The sequence below is a fragment of the Astatotilapia calliptera genome, chromosome 13, assembly GCF_964374335.1.
Source record: "Astatotilapia calliptera chromosome 13, fAstCal68.1, whole genome shotgun sequence".
In the NCBI taxonomy this organism is placed as follows: domain Eukaryota; kingdom Metazoa; phylum Chordata; class Actinopteri; order Cichliformes; family Cichlidae; genus Astatotilapia; species Astatotilapia calliptera.
Genome location: NC_137434.1, coordinates 19342402 through 19365278, shown reverse-complemented (window position 1 = coordinate 19365278; position 22877 = coordinate 19342402). Strand labels below are relative to the sequence as shown.

Sequence of the window (22877 nt, the reverse complement as noted above, 5' to 3'; positions counted from 1 at the left end):
TAACATGGCGGCATCCCAATATGATGAAGAACAACAAGGTGCCCGGCAAAGGAGACCACATAGGGCTCCAAGATATCTGGATGACTTCATCTGGACCTATCCCCCACAGCCGACTAACCCAGTTCCACCGAACACTAACGCAGCTACTCCAATACACCAAATCGCTGGCATCGATGGCTCACCAGAGATGGAGAGAATAAGGAGGATGGAGCAGTGTGTTACCCAGGTACAGGAGCAGATGAGGGAGATACAGAGCGCTATACAAGTGTCTTTGAACTTTGGCCAAAGAACCCCCCAAGTACAGTTACAAACCCAGGTCCGGAGCCATAGTATGCCTTTACTAACTGTGGATAATAATCCTACACAAGCTCCTCCTATGGGCGGACTAGAAAACATCCCCCCCATATCTCCAGTAATACCTGGCCCTCAGTTTCATACTGTACAGCAGACCTCCCCTTCCACAGCTCATCATGTTGATAACCCTCAAATATTACAGTCAACAGCTCCTACTCTCCCTGTCAACCGACCTATTCCTCAGTCCCCTCTATACGTCCACTCTTCCATGCCATCAGCTGCTCAGCCAACACCAGTGGTACCCCGGTCTGCATCTACAGCAACAGAACAGCCACATCCTCCCTGGTATCAGCAAAGAGACCTGAATTGGCAGTCATCAACCCCACAGTGGTCTGTGCCACACAGTGCTGCTCAGTTTAGTATCCCTGGCACTATGCAGTACCCTGTCACGCTGCCGCCTGGCATGCCCTCTCCAGGTTATCCGCCTTGGACTTCAGGCCCACCTCTCAGTCAGCCATACGTTACACCAGTGCTGCCACCTGCTGTTAGCTCACAGTATACCTATCGGCATCCTGCTCCAGCTGCACCTGTCAGTTCACAGCATGATGTAATTCAGAGCAGCCCACAACACTCCTCATCTCTGCTTTCCTCTCAGAGACCGAACTTGATGGAGATGGCTATTTCCTCTTCTTATGGCATCCCAAAACCCAACCTGATCCGCTTCACCACAGGAAAAGAGAGTGATTTCCTGCTACTGAAGAAAGGTCTGGATGGAGTTTTGGGACCACACCCACACCTGTCTGAGGATTACAAATTCCAAGTACTTCTGGATCATCTAAAGTTTCCTCCTGCGTTTCAGCTTGCAAAGAGGTATGTGCATGACACTATGCCCTTCAGTAAAGCAATGCAGGCTCTACAGCAGCGCTATGGACAACCACGCCAATTAGTCCAAGGTGAAATTAACAACATTTTGAGAGCTCCCACAGTGAAAGCTGGAGATGCACAGGGGTTTGAAGACTTTGCTCTATCAGTTAGTAGTTTGGTGGGACTACTAAACTCCATGGAAGGAGCTGCTAAGAGCGAACTAGAGTGTGGTTCCCATGTGGACAGGCTTTTGAGTAAACTCCCTTTCTCCTATCAAGACAGTTTTGCTGAATATTGTCTTGCAAAGGGCATCTTGCGGAGTGACTCAGCTAACACCTATACTCTCCCTGACTTTGCACAGTGGTTGGAGAGGAAGTCACAGGCCATACAGATATCACGAAGGGCTACAGAAAGCTACATATCTGATAAACCCCGCTCAGATCGTAGAGACAAGTCATCACGACCATTAAAGACATCCTCATCAGTCTACTATGGCACTGACAAGCCTACAACACCGACGGCTAATACCACTTCAGCCCCTACTGACAGTAAAGAACCTATGAAAGGGAAGAAAAGAGAGAAATTTAAGCCCTACTGCCCCTTCTGTAGCAGTACAGAACATTACTTGAGTTCCTGTTCTGACTTCAGTAAGCTGAGTACTACACAGATTATTACATGGATTAATGACAATAAGAGATGCTGGAGATGTGGTCGGAGTCACCAGCCTGACAGTTGCAATCTGAAGAAACCTTGTGCCACCTGTGGAGAACAACACCTGCAGATCCTTCATGAAGCTGCCTCTCGCCCAAACAAGAGTATCCTGACATTGAGTACAGCCTCCAGCATGGTGTATTTGGACCAAGTCACTCATTCAGGCAGAGTCATGCTTAAAGTGGTCCCAGTTACCCTCCACAACAATGGGCGATCTCTGTCCACCTATGCCATTCTTGACGATGGATCAGAGCGGACTATTGTTTTATCTGCAGCGGTTCATTACCTGCAATTAAATATCACTGAGGAGTCCCTCAAACTACGAACCATCAGGCAGGAGGTGTCACAGTTACAAGGCGCATCCGTTTCTTTTGAACTGAGTGCACCCAGCTCTCCCCAAATCAAACATCACATCAGACGTGTTTGCACTGCTAAAGAACTTAATCTGGCAAAACAATCCTGCCCAGTGGACATACTCCGTCAGAGATATCCACATCTGGCCGACGTTCCCATCAAAGCATTTAAGGATGTGCAGCCTATGCTTCTTATAGGCTCAGATAATGTCCAGCTCATCACCCCTCTGTCACCTGTCAAAGTCGGTCCACTAGGCAGCCCTGTTGCTGTCAACACTAACCTCGGTTGGGCCATCCAGGGACCAGCTACCTTTCTACATCTACCTACTGAAGCTTCATGTCTGCACACATCCCTGTTACCATCTCCCTCTCAAGCGCTAAGACAGAATGTTGAGAAGCTGTGGCAGTTAGATGTGCTCCCCTTTCGATCAGAGAAAGAGGTAACTCGCTCTAAACAAGACAAAGAGGCACTGGAGTTACTGCAGAAAACCACAGAACGTGTACAGGTGGATGGAGTAGCTCGTTATGCTACTCCTCTGCTCCGCCGCAGAGACTCCACTAAACTACGAACTGACCATGACGCAGTGATGGCTCTCCTTCGGTCCACAGAGAAGCGCCTGATTAAAGATCCTGATCTAGCGGCTGTGTACAATGCAGAAATACACAAACTGGAACAAGCAGGTTATGTAAGAAAACTCACTCCTGAAGAGGCAAACCTCACAGATGAATCCTGGTTCATTCCCCATCATATTGTGCATCATAACAATAAGCCTAGGATAGTTTTCAACTGTTCCTTCCAATATAGGCAAGACTGTCTTAACGATCAGCTGCTACCAGGTCCAACTCTCGGTCCATCCTTAATAGGTGTCCTGTTGAGATTTAGGGAGCACCCTGTTGCTGTGAGTGGGGACATACGAGGTATGTTCCATCAGGTGCGGCTTCTTCCGCATGACCGGCCCCTGCTGAGATTCGTGTGGAGAGATATGGAAAGAGATCGGAGCCCTGACATTTATGAGTGGTGTGTCCTGCCCTTTGGAACCACATGCAGCCCCTGTTGTGCCACGTATGCCCTTCAGCGCCATGTGCAGGATCATAAAGATGGCAATGAACAAGTACTAGACTCAGTGCTGCGCTCATTTTATGTCGATAACTGTTTGCAATCTCTGCCCTTTGCTTTGCAGGCACGACCACTTGTCGATAACATCAGAGAGTTGCTATCTACTGGTGGTTTCGAAATCCGACAGTGGGCAAGTAACTACCCAGAGGCCATTGCTCATCTCCCCTCTGAAGCAAAGTCCCCTACCTGCGAGCTGTGGTTGACTGAACACCAACCAGATCCCCAAGAACCAACCTTAGGCTTGGCATGGCACTGCTCCACAGACCAGATTGCCTACAGATGTCGGCCAGTGGTTCCTCAGGAGTCAACCATGAGAAATATCTACAGCATCCTCGCCTCTCAATACGACCCACTGGGCTTCATCATCCCCTTCACGACCCGGGCAAAGGTTATTGTTCAACGTCTGTGGCAGAATGACAGGAACTGGGATGATCCCATCGAGGGCGAGTTACTCCAGCGGTGGCAAGAGTGGGTGAGTGAGTTACAGTATCTACAAGAAATCTGTCTGCCTAGATGCTACATAGCCCCAGCAACCCAAGAGGGAACTTTCCAGCTGTATGTATTCTGTGATGCGTCAGAGAGTGCTTACGGAGCAGTGGCATATTTGAGATTTAAATCGGCAGAACATGAGGTCCACACTGCCTTTATCATGGCCAGATCACGTGTAGCTCCCCGCAAGAAACTGTCAATTCCCCATTTAGAGCTGTGTGCTGTACTGGCTGGGGCACAACTGTCTAGACTCCTCCTCAGTGAGCTTACTCTGCCCATTAGTGAGACTACTTTATGGACCGATTCTACCACTGTGTTGAACTGGATCCAGTCCGAATCCTGTCACTATAAAGTGTTTGTAGGTACTCGTATTGCCGAAATACAGGAACTGACTGAGGCCGCCAGCTGGAGGTATGTCCCCTCGGCTTTGAACCCAGCAGATGACATCACCCGGGGAAAACCATTACGTGAGCTGTCAAAACCTAGCCAGTGGATGGATGGGCCCCCCTTCCTGAGACAAGCATCTGAGCAGTGGCCAGCACGACCTACTGTGAGTACAGACACTGAAGATAATACTGAGTTAAAGAAATCAGCTTTCTGTGCCTGTGTCACTACAGATTTGGCACAGTCTGATCCTGCATACAACACCTGGGCTGATTTGGTGCAGGCCTCCCACCTGTCTTCTCACGGGGCGGCTGGCCTCCCTATGTCAGCAGCACAACGACTAGAGACAGAAGTTCAAATTCTCAAACAGGCGCAACAAGAAAGCTTCCCTGTTGAAGTACACACCCTTAAATCTGGGAAAGAGGTGTACAAAGACAGCAGACTGAGCAACCTTTCTCCCGAATATGACAGTCAGCTTGGCCTCATACGAGTAGGTGGACGCCTCCGGCGAGCAGAGCAGATGGATGTTGACACTCTGCATCCTATCGTGTTGTCACCAGACCATCCTACTACTCAGCTCATCATCAAAGACTATGATACACGTCTCCTGCATCCTGGCCCAGAACGTGTCTTTGCCGAATTGAGACGCAGGTATTGGATTTTAAGAGGCAGACAGGCCATAAGGAAGCATCAGTATCGCTGTTTGGAGTGTAAGAAGTGGAGAGCCAAGCCTGTTTCACCGAAGATGTCTGATCTCCCTGCTACCCGCTTGCGATTAAATCAGCCGCCATTCTGGTCCACAGGAATTGACTGTTTTGGCCCTTTCACTATAAAGATAGGCAGGAGACAAGAAAAACGGTGGGGCATTATATTTAAATGCCTTACGACCCGCTGCATTCACCTCGACCTTCTCACTGGTATGGACACTGACTCCTTTCTCATGGCTCTGCGCAGATTTATTGCTCGAAGAGGAAAACCCTTTGAAATACTGAGTGATCAGGGCACCAATTTCAGAGGAGGAGACAGAGAGCTGCAGGAGGCATTCAAAGTGATGGAGCCACGACTGCAGGAGAAGCTCAGTGAACAGAGCATCACTTTCCACTTCAACCCTCCGCATGCTCCACATTTTGGGGGAGCCTGGGAACGGGAGATCCGTTCAGTCAAATCTGCACTTCAAGTTGCCCTCAAAGGTCAAGCGGTGCCAGAGGATTTGTTGCTTACTGTTCTTATTGAAGTAGAGGGCATACTTAATTCCAAGCCACTGGGATACGTTTCCTCGGATATTGCAGATGTTGACCCGATCACGCCAAATATGTTGCTCATGGGGCGGCGCGATGCTTCCCTTCCCCAGGCAGTATATGGCACCAGAGAAGAACTTGGAAGGCGAAAATGGCGTCACAGCCAAGTCATAGCGGACCGGTTCTGGACTCAGTTCATTCAGCGCTACCTGCCTGGACTGCAGCCTCGCCAGAAGTGGAACCAGACTACTCCACCTTTGAAAGTGGGACAGACTGTCATGGTGGCGGACTATCAGCTCCCACGGGCTTCCTGGCCCGTAGGACAGGTAACACAGGTGTTTCCCAGCCCGGATGGACAGGTGCGAGTAGCTGAAGTCGCTATTGGGGAACATAAATACCAACGGCCTGTGTCAAAACTTATCATTTTACCTGAACTGTCAGCTGAACGTCCTTAGTTATACTCACATGGGTTTTTGATGTTTACTAATGTGCTATACACATTAGGGGGCGGCTGTAGAAAACCCCTGTGATTTGTGTATATAGACTGTTCCACGGACCCCCTCTAACCACTGCTAAGATGGTACATTCCTTCCATCCCTTGTTTGTGTTTGCGCTGGTCCACCTTGATAGCGCTGGTGGAGCTGGGCTGTTGTACTGAACATGTGTAGTGCGTGTGCGTGAATGATAAGTAAGTGCCTTGTATTTGTTTGTTCTATGGTTGTAACTTATCATATACTTAGCTATGTACATTGGGTGATGCTTAGTAGAGTTTTCCAGCTGTTCGTGTAGCCACGAGACACTGTATATTCACGCTGATTTGACCAAAATGGCGCTACCCTTGTGAACTGAGCTGCCCAAAGTAAAGATGGAGTCTATCCCTGTGCAGCAGCCCATTTGTGTCCACCAGGGGGTGGTGTTTAGTCATTTCTGTTCAACCCTTTCTGTATTATTTAGACCAGTTTGGTTGACTTTAATTGTTTGCTAATTGTAATTTCTGTTATTTTACAGAACCACACACACATATACATATACTCACACGAATTCACTTCTGGAGATGTTTGGATTAAAAGAACCCTAATTATCATTGCTGTGGACCCTCTCTTTCATCATATAAGTCACCTGTGCCTTCTGACCGAGGATAGGAAAATCCTGCTGTAATTTGCCAGTCTATTAAGCACACACATGTCCAGTTCAACAAGAGTTAATTCTTCAGATTTGATATTGTTCTATTCCTCTTGGACGCTACCCATGTGTCTCCTTACGTGATAATATGATTGTCAGACTCTGGCTCCATTAAAACTCCATCCACATACAGAGGAGCCAAGGAGAAGCTGTGGCGGTCCCATTTCTTTCCTTCATCTAGACTGATCCTGCGTAAAGGAAGACAACAACTGTCAGTGGACGAATATCTACCTACCGTTGTTTATCTAGCTGTAGTAGATAAAATCATTGTTTTCTCTGTGCGTGTAACATTAAACATCACAAGCACACAGGTTACAGAAACAAAAAGCAAGAACAAAGAAATATGATAAAAGATTTGAGTTCATTTAGCTTTTGCCGCGGGTGAAAAATGAAGCACCTTGAATTCTCTTCAATGTGAAAAATTATCTTGACAACAGACTGAACAATAGAACAAATGTTCCTTGGCCCAGGTAGATTTTTGAAGGTGACAACAGAAAAGAGAGATATGACTCAGGTTGTAACATTAGAAATAGATTTGGGGGGTTTCAAATCACCTCTCTCGGAGCTTAATCACATTTGACAGGGCTGTAGTGTGCAGGGACATCAAAGTAGATAGTGTTACAGAGCTCCCACAATATGAGGGACTTATGAGGGCATTCTGAGTCTCATATTTCCACCCTGCTCTACTCCTCATTTACATAAAAGCACTCAAACCATCATATCCAACTACGAGTACAAAGCTGTAACAGACTCTCTTCCGCTGGAAATAACTCTGACGGTTCTGAAGCTGCAGCACCAATACAATAATCATGCAAACTTGGCCCATCAGCATTTTAAAACATTAAATATAATCATATGCAGCACCCCCCAAACAAAATTGCACTCGTGTAATTTCCCACTACAACCCCAACACCTACAGTTTCTATCTACAGTATTTATGGGATTAGAGATTACTGAAGAAGCTTATACCTACCATAAGTGTCGAATTGGCGCCGCTGCTTGCAATACCGCCAACAAAGCTCCTCCATTGTCAAGAAACCAAACGTTGTACTCTTCATCAAAAATCTGAATCGTAAATTTGAAAAAGAGACACATTTGCTCATTTTATTAGGCAGCACCATTCTTTAAGGTAACCATGCAAAGCGTGTCATGGATGTCACCTGTCTCCAGCTATTTCCTGCGTCAGATGTTATAAACATCCCAAGGTTGGCGGAGGACAGCTGTGTTCCAATATTCCCTGAGTCCAAAAACATGCATAATTTCAGTCAGCATTTACATAGCAAAGACTCACTATAGCTCATAACTCACCTATGTGCACAATCAGCTGATAGAAATCACTCAGAAGCTATGTACGTTCTCATTTTCCACTGCAGGAAAATGACAGTTTACGATTTAGCCTGATCTAATCATCTCACCTGAAATATCAGATTTAGCCTGAGAAGTTTTCATATTTGACTTCAATGACATAAAGAGGGCACTGTGTGATTAATTGTGTGTTAGCTGAACTGCTACAATGTATTTACCTGAAAAACAATGAATAGCTACAATACTGTGCAAAAGTCTTGAGCCATGGCTCATTGCTTTATATTTGGCTGCAGAGGATACGGGACTGTCTTGCAATTTTTATAGGGGTCTTCAGCGATAGTTCTCCAGGCTGTCTGAAGGTATTTCATAGATTTCCTTTGGACATTGGCTGCAATCGTTCTCCTTTTCAGTCCAGTTTTTGTGCCTGACCATTTTCAGCAATAAAACAAATATCTTACCCAAAACATGAACCACCGTTGTGTCTCCACATCAGTGGAAGCAAGGAACCAATTTTAAACTATTATCGTTAGCAATTTTGTCACAATATCATGCAATTTATTCTGAGTTCTTTAGTTGAATCTACAAAAAATGTCAAAGATAACACATTTTGACAGGTATAAAGTAGTAAATGAAAAAGGGAGAAAAGCCTGAGGTTTGTCAAAATTACGCGACACCTGAATGGGTCTGGATAGCAATGACACTTACCAGTGAAATTGAGTGATATGAAGTTTCTGTTTCAAATTCCTCTCATCTCCTCAAATTCTCAATATTATCAACATGTATGGAGGAGGTCAGGAGAGAGGTACTACACTGAGTGTCTTATACTAATCTGTAAAACATGGTGGAGACTCTGTAATGGTTTACCACAGCATTGAGGATCTTCTCAAAACTGATGAAATTATGAACACAGAAAAGTACACATTTCAATTCACCATGCAACACCATCCGCAAAGTGTCTGGAAAACAACGGCTTCATTTTTCAGCATGACAGTGATCCCAAACACACTGTCAATATAAAAAAAACATACCTGGGTAAAAAACAGACCGTGGAATACCATCAGCCATGGATTGGCCTCCCTAAATCTTAGGCCTCAACATTAGTGAAGCCATGTGGGATCATCTTGACAGAGAATGGAACAAAAGGCAGCCAACGTCGAAAGAAGAAACCTGGAGAAGAATTCCTCTATAATACTTAAGGAAATGATAAGGAAGCTTGCCTAACAGAGCTCAGACTTTGTTGAAGTTCAAATCAACTACTGACTTTCAAGCTCAAATGAACTGTACAAACTCTGTGCTTCTATATTTAATTTCCATATAAATGTGCACGTTTCAGTTCTCCAGTGCATCTATCTCCTATTTTTCTATCAAATTATTTAAAAAATGAGAGGAGACTCAAGCCTTTTGCACAGCACCTTAAATTCATGTCCTAATGTAACTCTACCTGTAGCCACAATGATTCCTGGAACAGACTTTTTGCTGGTGATTGGTCCGGATGTGTAAGGATTCTCTGACATCTCCAGTTGAAGATGCAGTGAGCAAAATGGCTGTCAACAAAACGGATTCAAATACAGCACAAGTTGAAACAATATATATCTCAGATCTTAACAGCAGCAATTATAATTAGTTCGGCTTTCAAACTATTCTTCCCGTTGAGCGAAAAGTGTTAACATTTCCAGACACCATTTATAAAACAAAGATACTTTGTTCCTCTCATCTCCTCTGCTAGGAGAAAAAAAAAGAAATGGCTGAGGGGACACAGAGGGCATTTGAATTGTTTCATTCTAAAGCAAACAAGGCATGTAATTAAAATTCCCCAAGATGCACTGATAAAAATGGCAAAATTGATTCAAATCATTTCACTCATCTCCCCGAATAAAGCGTACCGAAAAACATCAATAAGGCTTTTCATACGGCTGAAGTTGGAGGAGGGGGTCAGGAAACAGAAGAGAGCATAGTGGTCATTTGTAAGACACACAGAAAGACTATAGCCTGCTATTAATTGAGGAATGTACATGATTTTAAATGGTCTCTGAAGAACATATTGACTGGATTAGGTGAACATCATACCTGCTGAAAAACACCACAGCCACATAATGTAATTCAGTGCAATCTAACTTTCATTAGTCCTGTTTGACTACAGTTTCAGAGGTTAATGGAAAGTCTAGACCCCTAAAATGTAATGCAATGACACTCTGTGACTTAAACTGATAATAAGAATATTCCAACAAAGCATCTTGTCAGTCATTTAGGGGACTAAAAAGACAAGTCGATGCTGAGGCTGGCACCTGGCCTGGTGCAAAAATGGCTTCGTCTCCAAGAACATCCAAAACACAGCTGATGAGGCTGAAACATTTGAGGAATGTTTCATGTCATAGGCTTAATTTTGCATGAATAAGAGCATTCATTCACTCCTGCCCAAAGGCTCAAGCTCACCAGAATGCAGTGAAGGTTATTTCCAGCCACATCAGTGGCAGGAGCTGGCAGCAAGGACCATGTTTGCCCCTTGTTGTATGTGATGAAAGTCTTTATGTAATTATCCACCAGTTTGTTGGCAAGATACATGCCATTTATCCCCTCAACCTAAGAAGGAAAACAACAAAAATGCATTCATTACTGTCAAAGCCCTTTTTACTTCTAGTTTAGAAAATCAATCTATAATTATTGACTCGTCTTTTGAGCCTCAGTGGAAGCAGGCTGAAAATACATGGCACTGTAAAAAAAAAACCTCTATGAAAGGATATTTCATGTTTTGAAAAATGTTCTTTAAAAGTACAGCATCATGAGCAAAATATGTAAAGTTTTATTGTTAATAATTCAAAACAGCTTTAAATAGTTTACTGTGTAACGATGCACCATATTTTAGTAGCTGTTCAGACAAAATATACTGCCAACAAAATTCTGATTTTTCATTATAAAAATGTATTATTAGGATTAATGTTAATGGATTAAAACCTACTATATAACGACAGCTTCATAAATTAACAGTTCTCCAGCACAGTAACAGGAAAGGGAGTAAGTGGTGGAGTGCCAACATCAGTCCATAAACAAGGCTAACTACACACCTTATAAAAGTCCACTAGTAGATTACCCGCAGGTCCTCTGCTGGTTCTCAGGTTCTCTAATGAAAGGATAAAGTAGACCCCGGGAGAGTCTGAGATATACAGGCTGTAAGTGTTGTTCTGATTCCACTCTTGGACAGCAGCAAATACCTGCTTCTCATCTGTGCTGATAATATGCATGTCCTGTAGTAGGATGTGTGCGAGAGAAAAATGGACAGATGGAAAGACAGAATGGGTGAGAATGACAGATGCAGGCAAACAAACACAAAATAGTCTCAGAAGAGATGGCATTAAAAGGCTTAAATGTGACATTTCTTCATAAAAGTCATGTGACCTAACTCTTAAAACAAAAAGCAACAAAGGTGATTTGAAACAATAACAATATCTTTTCTTTTTCCTAAATATCAGACACTTTTAGGAGTTGTTATTTCTGTTGCTCACCTTTGGCAGACAATATTTAGGTAATTTCATCCGCTTGAATGATTCTCTCATGTAGGAGACAAAGTAGCTGGCTCGTCCTGACTTGGTTACCTTTGCAATGAAGGCAGAAAAGCTTTGTCACTCTGTAATCAGATCACATGCACTGTATATACCCCTGTGTCAAGAAGATACATCATATTTGAAAGTTACTTTTTCACAGTAATACAAAAAGAAAAGAAATTTAGTTCAGTGGAATTTATTTGCACATTCCCATTATAGCCGTTGCTGTTGGTATGATTTTCTCCTACATAGAAAAGCCTATGTAGACCATCAGACAAATGAAAACCAAACTGAGATGGGAGGTGTTTACAAGACATACAGTACAGTGAAAAAGGTGCAGAAAGTAAAGTGAAAGTCGTTTTCATCAGTAGCTAAAATGCCGTAAAAAAAAAAGGAAAAAAATCCCTTTACTGTGGCCATCGTTTTCTTTTAAAACAGCACTCTCCTAGGCTTGCAAACACTTTTTCAAGGTACAAGGTTATTCAAAGCATGTTGCCGAACATGTCAAACATTGCTCCTATGGATTCTCTTTCATTGGGGATTATATCTCTTTGTATAATCCTGGACCAAACCATCTCCTAGTGGAAATTTTAAAAAAATGCAATGGTACACTTACTTCTTTTTTTTTTGCTGTTTTTTCAGTAGGCAGCATATGTACTCAGCAGGGTTGTCAAAAAAATAGCACGTGCATGCTAATTGATACTAATAATTACTATCAGGTTACATACTCCTTTAATGCAGTATTGATATCAATAGTGTCACCTATGCCTCCTTTAGGTGACATAGAGCTTCACACAGCCCCTCCCCTCACTAGCAGCTAAACACATGAATAGCATAACAAATTTGGGAAAGCATCTGAAAGACTGATGTCCCACTCTTCAGGAGGTCAGTGAAGCTCCTGTTCCAACAGCACTTTATTATTGAACAGTTATCATAAATTTGAACTTGTTAACAGATCTTAACGTCAGCTGTTTAGCTAACACTAGTTACCCACATCAATAAGCTAGCAGCTAGCAGCTATGGTCAACAGTAAAACAATGCTTAAAACCTTATCTTTAGCAAACCTCATCAGTTCTGCCTATCTGTAACAGGATAGCAATTATTTGTGTCTGAAAAACTTGTGTTTCTGTAAAAGTCCCAGACTGAAGCTGGGAAACAGATAGAAAGAGTAGCAGTCTAGCTCTGACTGACAATAAAAACATGATTCTAAATCACCTGAAAGACGTAAAATAAACAGGTTTGAAGCTGAATACATCTGCATAAAGCACTATTTTTAAAAATAAAAATAGTAACATCTGCATATGTAAAAAATATAAATATATAATAAAAATATTTTTCTGGGTATCGAATTTTAAATTCAACTTCTCTCTGATTATATGTTTAAGTTTGCCATAATGCTACAAATTGAATCTGGAGCCAATCAAAAGCCTCCTCGACTGTACTATACGACACACAGATATCAAACAAATTATAGTACCTAATATTTTGTACAGCAATGCATGAGAGTTGGACAGCACCCCGCTCTGTTGTGAAAAGAGGGCATGCCTAGACTTCTATCGAAGGTGGTATATGAACACTGCTTTCCAGAGTGTTGAAAGCAGACAAAAATTAAGCACAACAGAAATTACTGTCATTATCTCAATTAGTCTAAAGCTAAGAGGCACTGAAAATTGTGCTGGCTTTATCTACAGTGTTTCTTGGAGATCTTAATGCACTACCACTTTCCCTTCCACTTACAGGCAGGGCAACACTACTTGATTGCTTATTTTCTAATCAACTAGAAGGATGGTGTTTGTCCCCCAACACACTACATTAGGACCCTAATGGAATAATCTATCGAAAATCAATGAGCTGCATTTTCCCAGGCCACATTTTTGAGGATGTTGCACTTGGCTGTTCCTTCCCTCCCAAGAGACTTTGGAGGTGTTGAAGACTGCTTATTTCGTTGTAGCCCAATCGATAACCTCATTACTCTTTGTCAAGTTAAATCCAACTGCCCCAAGCAATGAAAGTCACAAGAAAGTCATCTGTGCCACCAGATCTCCGTGTAGACACTCCCTGTATGTCCAGTTATTTTCACCAGCATCTTCCTCGTGTCTGCCTCAGCCTTGACGGTCAATCTCATCTCAGCTAAATGCAATTTGGGCTTTTTATTGAATCACCATTTCTGAATCACACTGTGATTTTTTTTTTTTTTCATACAGTTTCATTCTTACACTGTAGCCATTCCAATCAAGTCAGTGGATTAAATGTGTTGAAAGTGAAACTAGGTCACTGCTAGCATTGCTGCTGCAACATCATATCATATCAAAAGATTAAATCTGTGAATAAATAAATTAAAATGAACAGAAAATATTTAGGGGTGTTTATTTAAAATGAAAGCAGCCACAGAAAAGTAGTATAATTTGATTTTTTTATTTTCCCCAAATTTAGTTAGTACAGTCAAGGATGACCAAAATGCATCAAGCCTGACCAGCAAGAGAAAATTGCATAGCTGTGGATGGAAATCAATGACAGTGGAGGGCATTTGAAAATTAAATTTTCTAATAATGACCCTGACTGTGGATGTCTAATTGGAGTCAAAGTCAGAGTGAATGATAATACGGACACCAACCTGTCTATTCACAGTTCCTTTTTCAGGCATGGAGTATGTCTGTGTGGAAACTCAAAGACTGAGCGTGCCTTGACATGAACGAGACAAAACATAATCAAAACACACATCGGGCCAGTGGGGAACAGGTGTGTTGGAGAAAGCTATTACATGGGTTTTGATGGAAAAGGATGAATTGGGTGCACATGAGAGCAAAATAAAAACAAACGACAATGAAAAAAAGAAAAAGAAAATCAAAAATCACATAGACAGCAACCTTTGCATGAAAAGATGCCGACGACTGGCTTAGTTTAATCGATGAAAGTAATCTATTACTATGCAAACCTGTGTGAAAACGTATTCATCCTGTACGACGAGTGAGTTGGTGTCTACGTGTCCAGGGAAGAGGTACTGTCTGTTGCCTTCTGTGCATCGCTGGGCTCTGCACTTCACATACTGAGCACCTGGAAAGAGACAAAAGGAAATCAATCAGAAGTTGATTACAACCATTTATCTTCAAACAGTACTTTGTATGCAGTGGAGCTGCTATACAGTATGTAAATCCAAAATCCACTCCAAGTTCATCGCTCTGGAACAATTTTCAGCTTGTGTAACAGTCAAACACTGACACTAGTCACCAAATACTTTTAAAATCCAAATTAGATTCAAGACTATTAGAGTCAAAGCTCTGGCAGCGTTACACGACAAAGTAAATTTCAAGATGTTATTGTGCCAGACAAGGAGAGGTTGTATGGTAATTCTGATACACATTTTCTCACCACAGGAGGAATATGAGCATCATTTCTAATGCAGGAGATTCCTTTAATTGGTTTGACAGAATAGACCACGCTGTTTAGAAAGGGGAAGCTGAGGTTTGTCTATGAAACTCAGGGGGGAGATTAACGAGAAGAAACATCCATCAGCCCACTAAAATTCTCCGTTTTTGTCAGGAGACACCTATTCTGCTTTACTAGACTTCAGGGACCAATCTGAACAGAAGAACAGGTCTCATCTTGCCCGTGACCTCGCTCTAAATGAGAGGCAAGGGGTCCTGTGGGTCTTGCTACTGCAGCAAACTGGAGTGCAGTACTCACGGCCTTTTCCGATGCGCGTCTCAATGTGGACCACATCTGATTCTCTGTCTAGCCCCATTACCGCCCTTGAAAGAAGAAGAGGAGGAGAAAATAAAGAGGAGCGGAAAAAGGTTGGTGGGCAAGAAAAGGAAAAAAATGCTCAGATGGACATCACTATTCTGTGAAACCCATAACAATATGTTTTTATTTCCTGTAGATCGGTCAATGTACGATCTGTGCCACCAGCGGCAATTAATCTCAATTCACCAACAACAAAGGAAACGGCAAAAGAAGAGTAGTATGGCATGGCGGGGGGCTTGGCAAAACATCCCCCATTCCCATAAACACATACCATGGCAAATGTGTGTTTTTACAAAATTGTAGGAGGCTCCAGCCTTATTTTGAAAAATAACTATTTGGCATAATGTGCATGAAGAAATAGTATTCAAGTGGACAAATAATGCAGTGTTTCGAGTGCTGCTTCACCCGCTGCGCTCTTCTTATTTATCAAACATCTAACTGTTCATGCATGTGGAGAGGATGTCCTCCAACCAATGTCCTTTCTTTCCCAGCAAAAAACCCACTGGGTTTGACACATACTATGACAAACAGGGATAAACGGCCTCACATCAATATTCACTGCCTTGTGCCCGCACAGTCAAGATTACTAAATGACAGCGACAACAAAAACAGCATGTCATGTTTGTGCTATGGACAAAGAAACATATTCCTTCAGGTCTACGTGACGTGGATATAATCAGTTTCGAGCTCGACTGCTGTGTGTGAGATCTGCTTTTGACTAGAGGTCACAGGATCCCTCTAAGACTATAGAGTCGTGAACACTCTGATGATGCAAATTGCAATCACTGTACAGAAGGAGTTAAAAAGAAATACGGGGGTCGACATAATCATACCAGTAGAATCTGCCTGGCATCACGTTGTCATGAACAAGCTGCCATTTTCTCCCAAAGTCCATCGAACTGTACAGCTGCAAGACAAAAACAGGCTGATCTTCATCACGCGTAAAATTTTCAGGAATAAGATGTTACTGAGCATCGAACATTATTTTATTCCCACTTTAAGTTTCATTGTGGATTCACTCAGAAGATACCTTGCTGTCATGACTATAGGCAAGTATCCAGTTCTCCTGCGCGGGATGGAAGAGCAGGCTCAGGATGTTGAAGTTAATGGGATGCTTTTCAAAGCTCGCCCCTTCATCTGAACTGATGAGAACAGCGCTCTCTACTTCTGGGTCACTAAGCACCATTATCTAAAGTACAAAGGGCCAGATGATGTGTATTTATACACACACACACACATATACATGTATGTGTAGGTGAGAGAGAGAGAGAGAACAACATTTAAAAAAAAATAATAATAAATTTCACGCCAGGAAGATGTAATAAGCAACAGGTAAATGCTAACCTTCTGTTTGTTGGTAGGGCAGACGTAGAGGTAACTTAAAACTGTCCTTGAACCCACTTTGTCGTTGAGTTTGGTGTAGGTGCTCCCATAATCAGTGGATCTGGACACAAACAAAAAACATTTCATGTCTGATGAAAAAAATCCATTAGAGACAAATTTGAAAGCCCCATAGCAGAGTGTTGGGATGTTTTAGCCCATTAACTGCAAATCACTTATTCTTTAGAAGACTCCAGAGTATACCATACTTTTTTCGATTGATTTTCTACCATTCGGGCAGCCTTTTGCTTTAAGGGATGAAAATCTACTTGCACAGTCTACATTCATGCTAATGTAGGTTTTGTTGCTCCTGCAAAGTGCTGCGTTAAAAAACACTGCTACACTAAAAACTGCCATTCATTGCAGCTCAGATTATAAAAGGACTAAATGTGTAATGTAATCAGAGGGTGGTGTTTGGCTGAAAAGCAGGGCTTTCAAGTAGTAACTGTAGAGCTAATTTTTACAGAAATATGCTGGATAAAACGATAAAATGAATCACTGCTAAAAGTAACCCCACGGTGCTTTTAGCAAGTAGTGAGCGGGCGTCTATTTTGTTTGTTTGTATCTTAGGCTTCAGGCAGCCACGCCAAGTATTTTGAGTGGTAAGTAGCAAAACCCAGCTTTGAAAGCAAGATGCTGAGTCACATACAAATTTGCACAGCAGTGTACATGCATATAAATAAATATTAATAAAAGTTAAAGCTTTGAAGTCAGCTTTAATTTAATTTGCTCTAACTAGCTGCAACATCTGCCTATTATTTTTGAAAATACAATTTCAGTATTTATATAAATATTTCCAAAACTTTAATTTGCTCTCCAGACTGTGGAGTCTAAATTGCAGATAACTTGGCAACTCATCACTTGTGTTCCAAGGGGGAAGCTACGTTTTAATTACTCTACAATTGCGCTCACTAGCCACTTCATTAGTTACACCTGTTCAGCTGCTCGTTAAAGCAAATATCTAATCAGCCGATCAAGTCAGTGCATTTAGGTGTGAAGAGATGTTCACACTGAGCATCAGAATTGGGGAGAAATTTGATTTAAGTAACTTTGAATGGAGCATGGCTGTTGGTGCCAGACGGGCTGGTCTGAATATTTAAAAAATTGAGAGTACTTGGGTATTCCCATGGTATGGTCAGAATTTGGGGTAAACAACATGAAAGCATGGATTCATCCTACCTTGTATCAATGCTTCAAGCTTCTGATGGTGTAATGGTGTCAGGGATACTTTCTTGGCACACTTTGGGCCCCCTAGTACCAATTGGCAATCATTTAAACACCACAGTCTACCTGAGTATTGTCGCTGACCAGCAGAGTGGCAGAACTCAAATTATTTCAAACTGGTTTCCTGAACATAAAAAAATGGCTTCCATAGTCTCCAGATCTTAATCCAGTACAGCACCTTTGGGATGTGGCAGAAATCTGCATCAAATGTGTGAGCTTATCATGTCAGTATGGACCACAATCTCTGAGGAGTGTTTCCAGTAGAATTAAGGCAGGAAAAGTCTGTTTTTTCTTTGGCCCTTTGTTAAGATCAACTTTTGTTTAAGCATCAAAACTTATCAAAGGTTTTTAACAGCATTTAGGACAGGTGAAGAAGACAGCCAAGTCATTTTTGAGGCCTCCCTGGCTAGCAGTTGAAGGATTTGTATGCATGTGATAGAGGATTTTCCTGATTTTCCTTCTTAAATACTGCCAACTTCTTCCCGTATCACAATGTGAAGAAAGAATCTTAGAAAAGCTTCCTTGTAACTTTGGAATTTTCACTCCACCTTCAACCCTAAAAGGTCCAAATAGCTCATCCTTAATTATAGCAGCTCTTACCAGGACCCCTTTTCCACCTCCACCTCCGCCCGGTGCACTTTGTGTTTAGTAATCCAGCCACGGACACATCCGTCTGCTCCAAAAACAGTCACTGTCATTTCATCTTGTTCTTGTTCAGCCAGAACTGGAGGGGTTACCCACATTCTTCTGCATTTAATTTGTGCCATTTTTAACAAAACACTTCATTATTTGTTAGTCACTCAAAGAGGTTTTGCAAACATCTAAAAGTCACTGCATGGTTTTTGATATTTCCCTGTTATTTAAATCTCGTCATGGGCTACCTGAGATAATTAATTTGTCCAGTAATTATGAACACCTTAATAAACAGTGTGAATCAATTTAGCCTGCTCCCTCTCATATTACAGAAACATCACCTGAAAATGATAAACAGCAACAAGCTTTTAGGCTTATATGTTTTGGAGTTGAATAGTGTGCATAGAAATTATTATATGATGAATACTAACCTGCCAAGTGATTGTGCATGCAGTGTAGTTATATGAAGAATGATATGTAATTTAGCAACAATCGTGTAGCTTGAGGACTCACATGCACAGAAACAAGTATGCAAGAGACAGGATATGTATTATCACTGCTGACAAACATGCTATTAGTAGGCAATACAAATGCATGCTGCATGAAAGCTGTAAAAACAAGAAGGAACAGCTGAAATACAAAAAAGGTGCAGTGAAGGATGACATCAGCTAGTGAAGGTGAAGCCACTGTCGAAGCAAATTAATACATTTGGCTCAATGATTAGTTTGCCAATAAAGTGAAAGCAAGGCTAGTGTATGACATCACACTGCTGATTCTATTGATCAGCTACTGGTTCCAATAAAGCCAAAGGAAAGAGCAGACAACACTATTCACATAGGATTTGTATTGTCAGGGGAGCTTTATGTGACTTAGACATTTACCCAAAACACGGCATGTAAACTGTTGATTTGCTTGAATTGAATAACATGTCTGCTAGCCAGCTACAAAACTAATGTTACTATAGACTGCCAAATAACTACATTTGAGCTTGCATTTTGTATGAGTGGGTGTCCATGCTGTGTGGCAGAATTGATACCTGAGTTTGCATGCAAAAAGCAACGAAACATAAAGAGGCAAAACACAGGTGCACAGAAAAAAGACAGACATCACTGTGATGTCTCCATGCATTCGATTATTATGCCATGGCACTTCTGTATGAGGTAGATATTTTGCTGTGGACTAAATTACAGACATGTTACATCTAAAAAGGATTAAGATTATAGATTACTAGGAAATATTGCTATAGTAAAGAAACACAAGATTGCTAACTAAAGTCACTGCAACATATTTTTTAAAAGCTAGTTGTGCAAATATTTAAAAGAAATACCCGTACCTTATAGGACATTTCTTGAACAAAGTTGTTTGGCCTCAGGAATACACATAACGTACAATATTGTGCAAAAGACTTTAGCACAGCCTAATTCCTTTACATTTTTACCCAGACTTTCTTGTATTTGTTAAAGTGTTCTTGAGCAATAGTTCTCAAAGCTTTCTGAATTTATTTTAAAGTTAATTTAAACTGGACATTGGCTGCTTTTTCACTGATTCTCGTCTTTGTAACTGACAGTTTACAGTGTAGCTTTTGTTTTGTTTTTGTTTGTTAAGCCTCTTAATACTGATCTATCAATCATTCAAATAAAAAAAAGGTGTTGCATCAGACAGCTTCGCAGAAAAAACTGTTTTAAATTGTATCTTTAGGCACTTTGTTACAAGCAGCCTGTTCCATAAACACATGATTTGTTCCCATTTCTTTAGCTGAATCTACAAACAATGGCAAAGATAACACAGTTTGACAGGCGTTAAATAGTATTTTTGCACCAACAAGGTGATTTGCAAAGAGCTCTTAGCTGAAAATCTTGACATGCTGTGCAGTGTTTCCTCAAGAAAATTGAGGAAACTGGAGAAATGGAGGACAAAGGAAAAGTGCCAGGTCTACAAAACTATCTACAGCAGAGAAAGAGTATCTAAAAGCAAAAATCCAACAAAGACCTGACACAGGACATGAAGAGGTACTAATATGAGTGTTTTATAGTAGTCTTTAAACATGGTGGACACTGTCACGGTTTAGGTCTGCATTTCAGCCACTGTTTGTTCAAGATCTGTTCAAAATTAATGTTATAATTAACATATAGTATTCTATATAGTATTGCTGGCAAACAAACACACTGCCAATGCAGTAAAGGCATACCTGGATAGAAGAACACACAATGGAACACTATCAGTTATGGATTATCCTACCGAGATAGCGGACCTCAACATTGTTCAAGCAGTGTGGGTTAAAGAGCAAACTTCAGGCAACATTCAAAGAAGAGCTTTGAATGACTTTCAGAAAGTCTGGAAAGCTATTCCTGAGGAATACTTGAAGAAATAACAAGAAAACTCGCCTAAGGGATTTTTTTTTGAAAATGTGTGTTGAAGAATGAAGATAGTCATACTGAAATATGAACTTTTACAAACTTTGTAGATTGGTGCAAACTCTGCTTCTTCCTAATACTGAATTTCTATATATGCATGTGCACATTTCAATAAACCGCTGAACCTATTTTTCCATTTTCCTAGCAAAATAGAAAGAAATGAGGTGTGACTCAAGACTGCTAGCCAAGACTGTACTTTGGTGAATAATATCAAATGTTAGAAAATTATTTTTATGAGAAAATTCCACAAGATACATTTAGCGTTTTGGGGATTTTATCAGGAAATTTGTCATCGCTGTAAGATGGTGTATATTTCACACCGGGGCTAATTTGAAGACTCGCGCGTTCGAAATCATTAAGGAAAGCTCACACTTTAAAGCTTTTTGACAACCAACAAGATAACATGAACGTCAAAAGAAGGAATATGATTTATGAGAGCCAAGTCTGGCAGATTTCTGCAGTGAAAAGTTGGGATAATAATCAGGCAGTTCTCACAGAAATCTGCAACAGAAATAATTTAACTCTGACAAAGACATCATGCAGACTAAACATCAATTCCCTGCATGTCAAACAAGTCTCTGCAAGCTGATTTAAACGATACACTGACATGTAATAAAACCAGGTACGGAATCAATTAATGAAGTCCAGGTATGTAATGGAAAATGTTAATCAGTAAATATAGAATATGCTCTTTGTTGTTGAAGGGCTAAATCATCCAGCATGACTACAGTCCTTGAATACAACATTATTCTGCGTAATGGACACATTGCAAGCTTACAGTATAAGAGTAATAACTCTCCTTTCATACTGTTTGTACATTGAAGGCTGTGAGGAAGGAATTTTGAAGACTTCCTTTCAAGTGCTGTGATGAAATCCCCTTTCATATAGCTTTTAATCTTAAATTAGAGCCAGAATTGCCTTTTATTCTCTGTGCTTTCAACTGATTTAGATATTTAGTTTCATCCTCTTTCATTAGGTTTTCTTTTCAGTAGGGAAAACTTAAAGTGCTCAAATTATGCTTTTTGAGTTTCTCCTCTAACCCTTTAGTCTGTTACATGGCATTTTTTTGTAAATGTAAAAGGTTTTCAAAGTAAGAGAGGACAAATGTAGTTATTCCCTCCCATGGAAAATAGTGCTTCTGAACGGTTTGAAACACTTGTAGTTCAGGATTTTCTTCTCTTACTTATCTGTGCCACTACACAGCAGACTGTTATACTGCCCACATGGAGGCAAGTTTGGCACACCCTCAAACAAAATGGACAAAACACTCTGAATTATCTGTTGCTGCTGAACACATGCATACCCAACAATGCAAGAAATAAAAAGTCACTGGATTACTTTTATTTTGGTGGCAATCTCCCCGCAACAATAAGAAAATCCTTATAAGTGCTAGCACTGTGCACAGCTAGTGTGGTTAACATTATTGTTTTATGCATTTGTTTCTCTGCAAATCTCTTTGCACTTGCATGTTGTACTTTGCTGAATTCCCAATAAAGCTACAGAATGCACATAAAACAGTGACACGAACACAGCCAATTTAGACCAATGCACAACATTATTTTGAAGCAATTTTTTTAACCTGCTACTCGGTGCATCTAAAAGAATTGTAGCAGCAAGCTACAAACAGCAGTGATGCTGTGTTTTTTTTAATTTACATGTAAATTTATTGGTTAAGCTAAACCTTTTTGTTTACAGGCGACAGTTTTACATGTAACCCAGTGTTACCTTGCTTTGGACTAGCTAACTGACCAATCAGACCAATCCTTCCTGAAAGGTAGTTTAAAAGGAACAGGAGCTAAAGCAGAGTGTATAAAAATAATCTATGTTTAATTGATCCTTGTGGGGAAATTCCTCTCTGTATTTAACCCATTCACGCAGTAAAGTGGTGGGCAACCATTGGGCTGTAGAACAGGGAGTAGTGGGTAAGGACAGTACCTTGCTCAGGGGTACCACAGGGTAGCCGTTCAGTGGATTCAAACCCCCAACCTTCCGATCATGGGGCCACC

At 41.3% G+C, this 22877-nt stretch overlaps 2 protein-coding genes across 3 annotated transcripts in view; one reads left to right on the top strand and one right to left on the bottom strand.

The window, feature by feature from the left end:
• The window catches only part of LOC113034965 (VPS10 domain-containing receptor SorCS3-like), a 59716-nt gene that overhangs the window by 16908 nt on the left and 19931 nt on the right, over positions 1 to 22877 (bottom strand). For both annotated transcript variants that reach the window (XM_080287561.1, XM_026190164.2), the window contains exons 3-14: positions 16565 to 16664; positions 16251 to 16409; positions 16054 to 16127; positions 15161 to 15225; positions 14412 to 14530; positions 11438 to 11527; positions 11000 to 11179; positions 10371 to 10517; positions 9379 to 9481; positions 7793 to 7869; positions 7606 to 7697; positions 6713 to 6820 (exon numbers count right to left, since the gene is read on the bottom strand). In XM_080287561.1, the coding sequence (XP_080143687.1) occupies positions 6713 to 6820; positions 7606 to 7697; positions 7793 to 7869; positions 9379 to 9481; positions 10371 to 10517; positions 11000 to 11179; positions 11438 to 11527; positions 14412 to 14530; positions 15161 to 15225; positions 16054 to 16127; positions 16251 to 16409; positions 16565 to 16664 (1314 nt within the window). The remainder of the gene's footprint in view (positions 1 to 6712; positions 6821 to 7605; positions 7698 to 7792; positions 7870 to 9378; positions 9482 to 10370; positions 10518 to 10999; positions 11180 to 11437; positions 11528 to 14411; positions 14531 to 15160; positions 15226 to 16053; positions 16128 to 16250; positions 16410 to 16564; positions 16665 to 22877) is intronic.
• Positions 5 to 6534, top strand: LOC145419798 (uncharacterized). Its single transcript, XM_080288312.1, has 2 exons — positions 5 to 6138; positions 6459 to 6534. The coding sequence occupies exon 1, from the start codon at positions 5 to 7 to the stop codon at positions 5903 to 5905; it is 5901 nt and encodes a 1966-aa protein (XP_080144438.1). The 3' UTR covers positions 5906 to 6138; positions 6459 to 6534.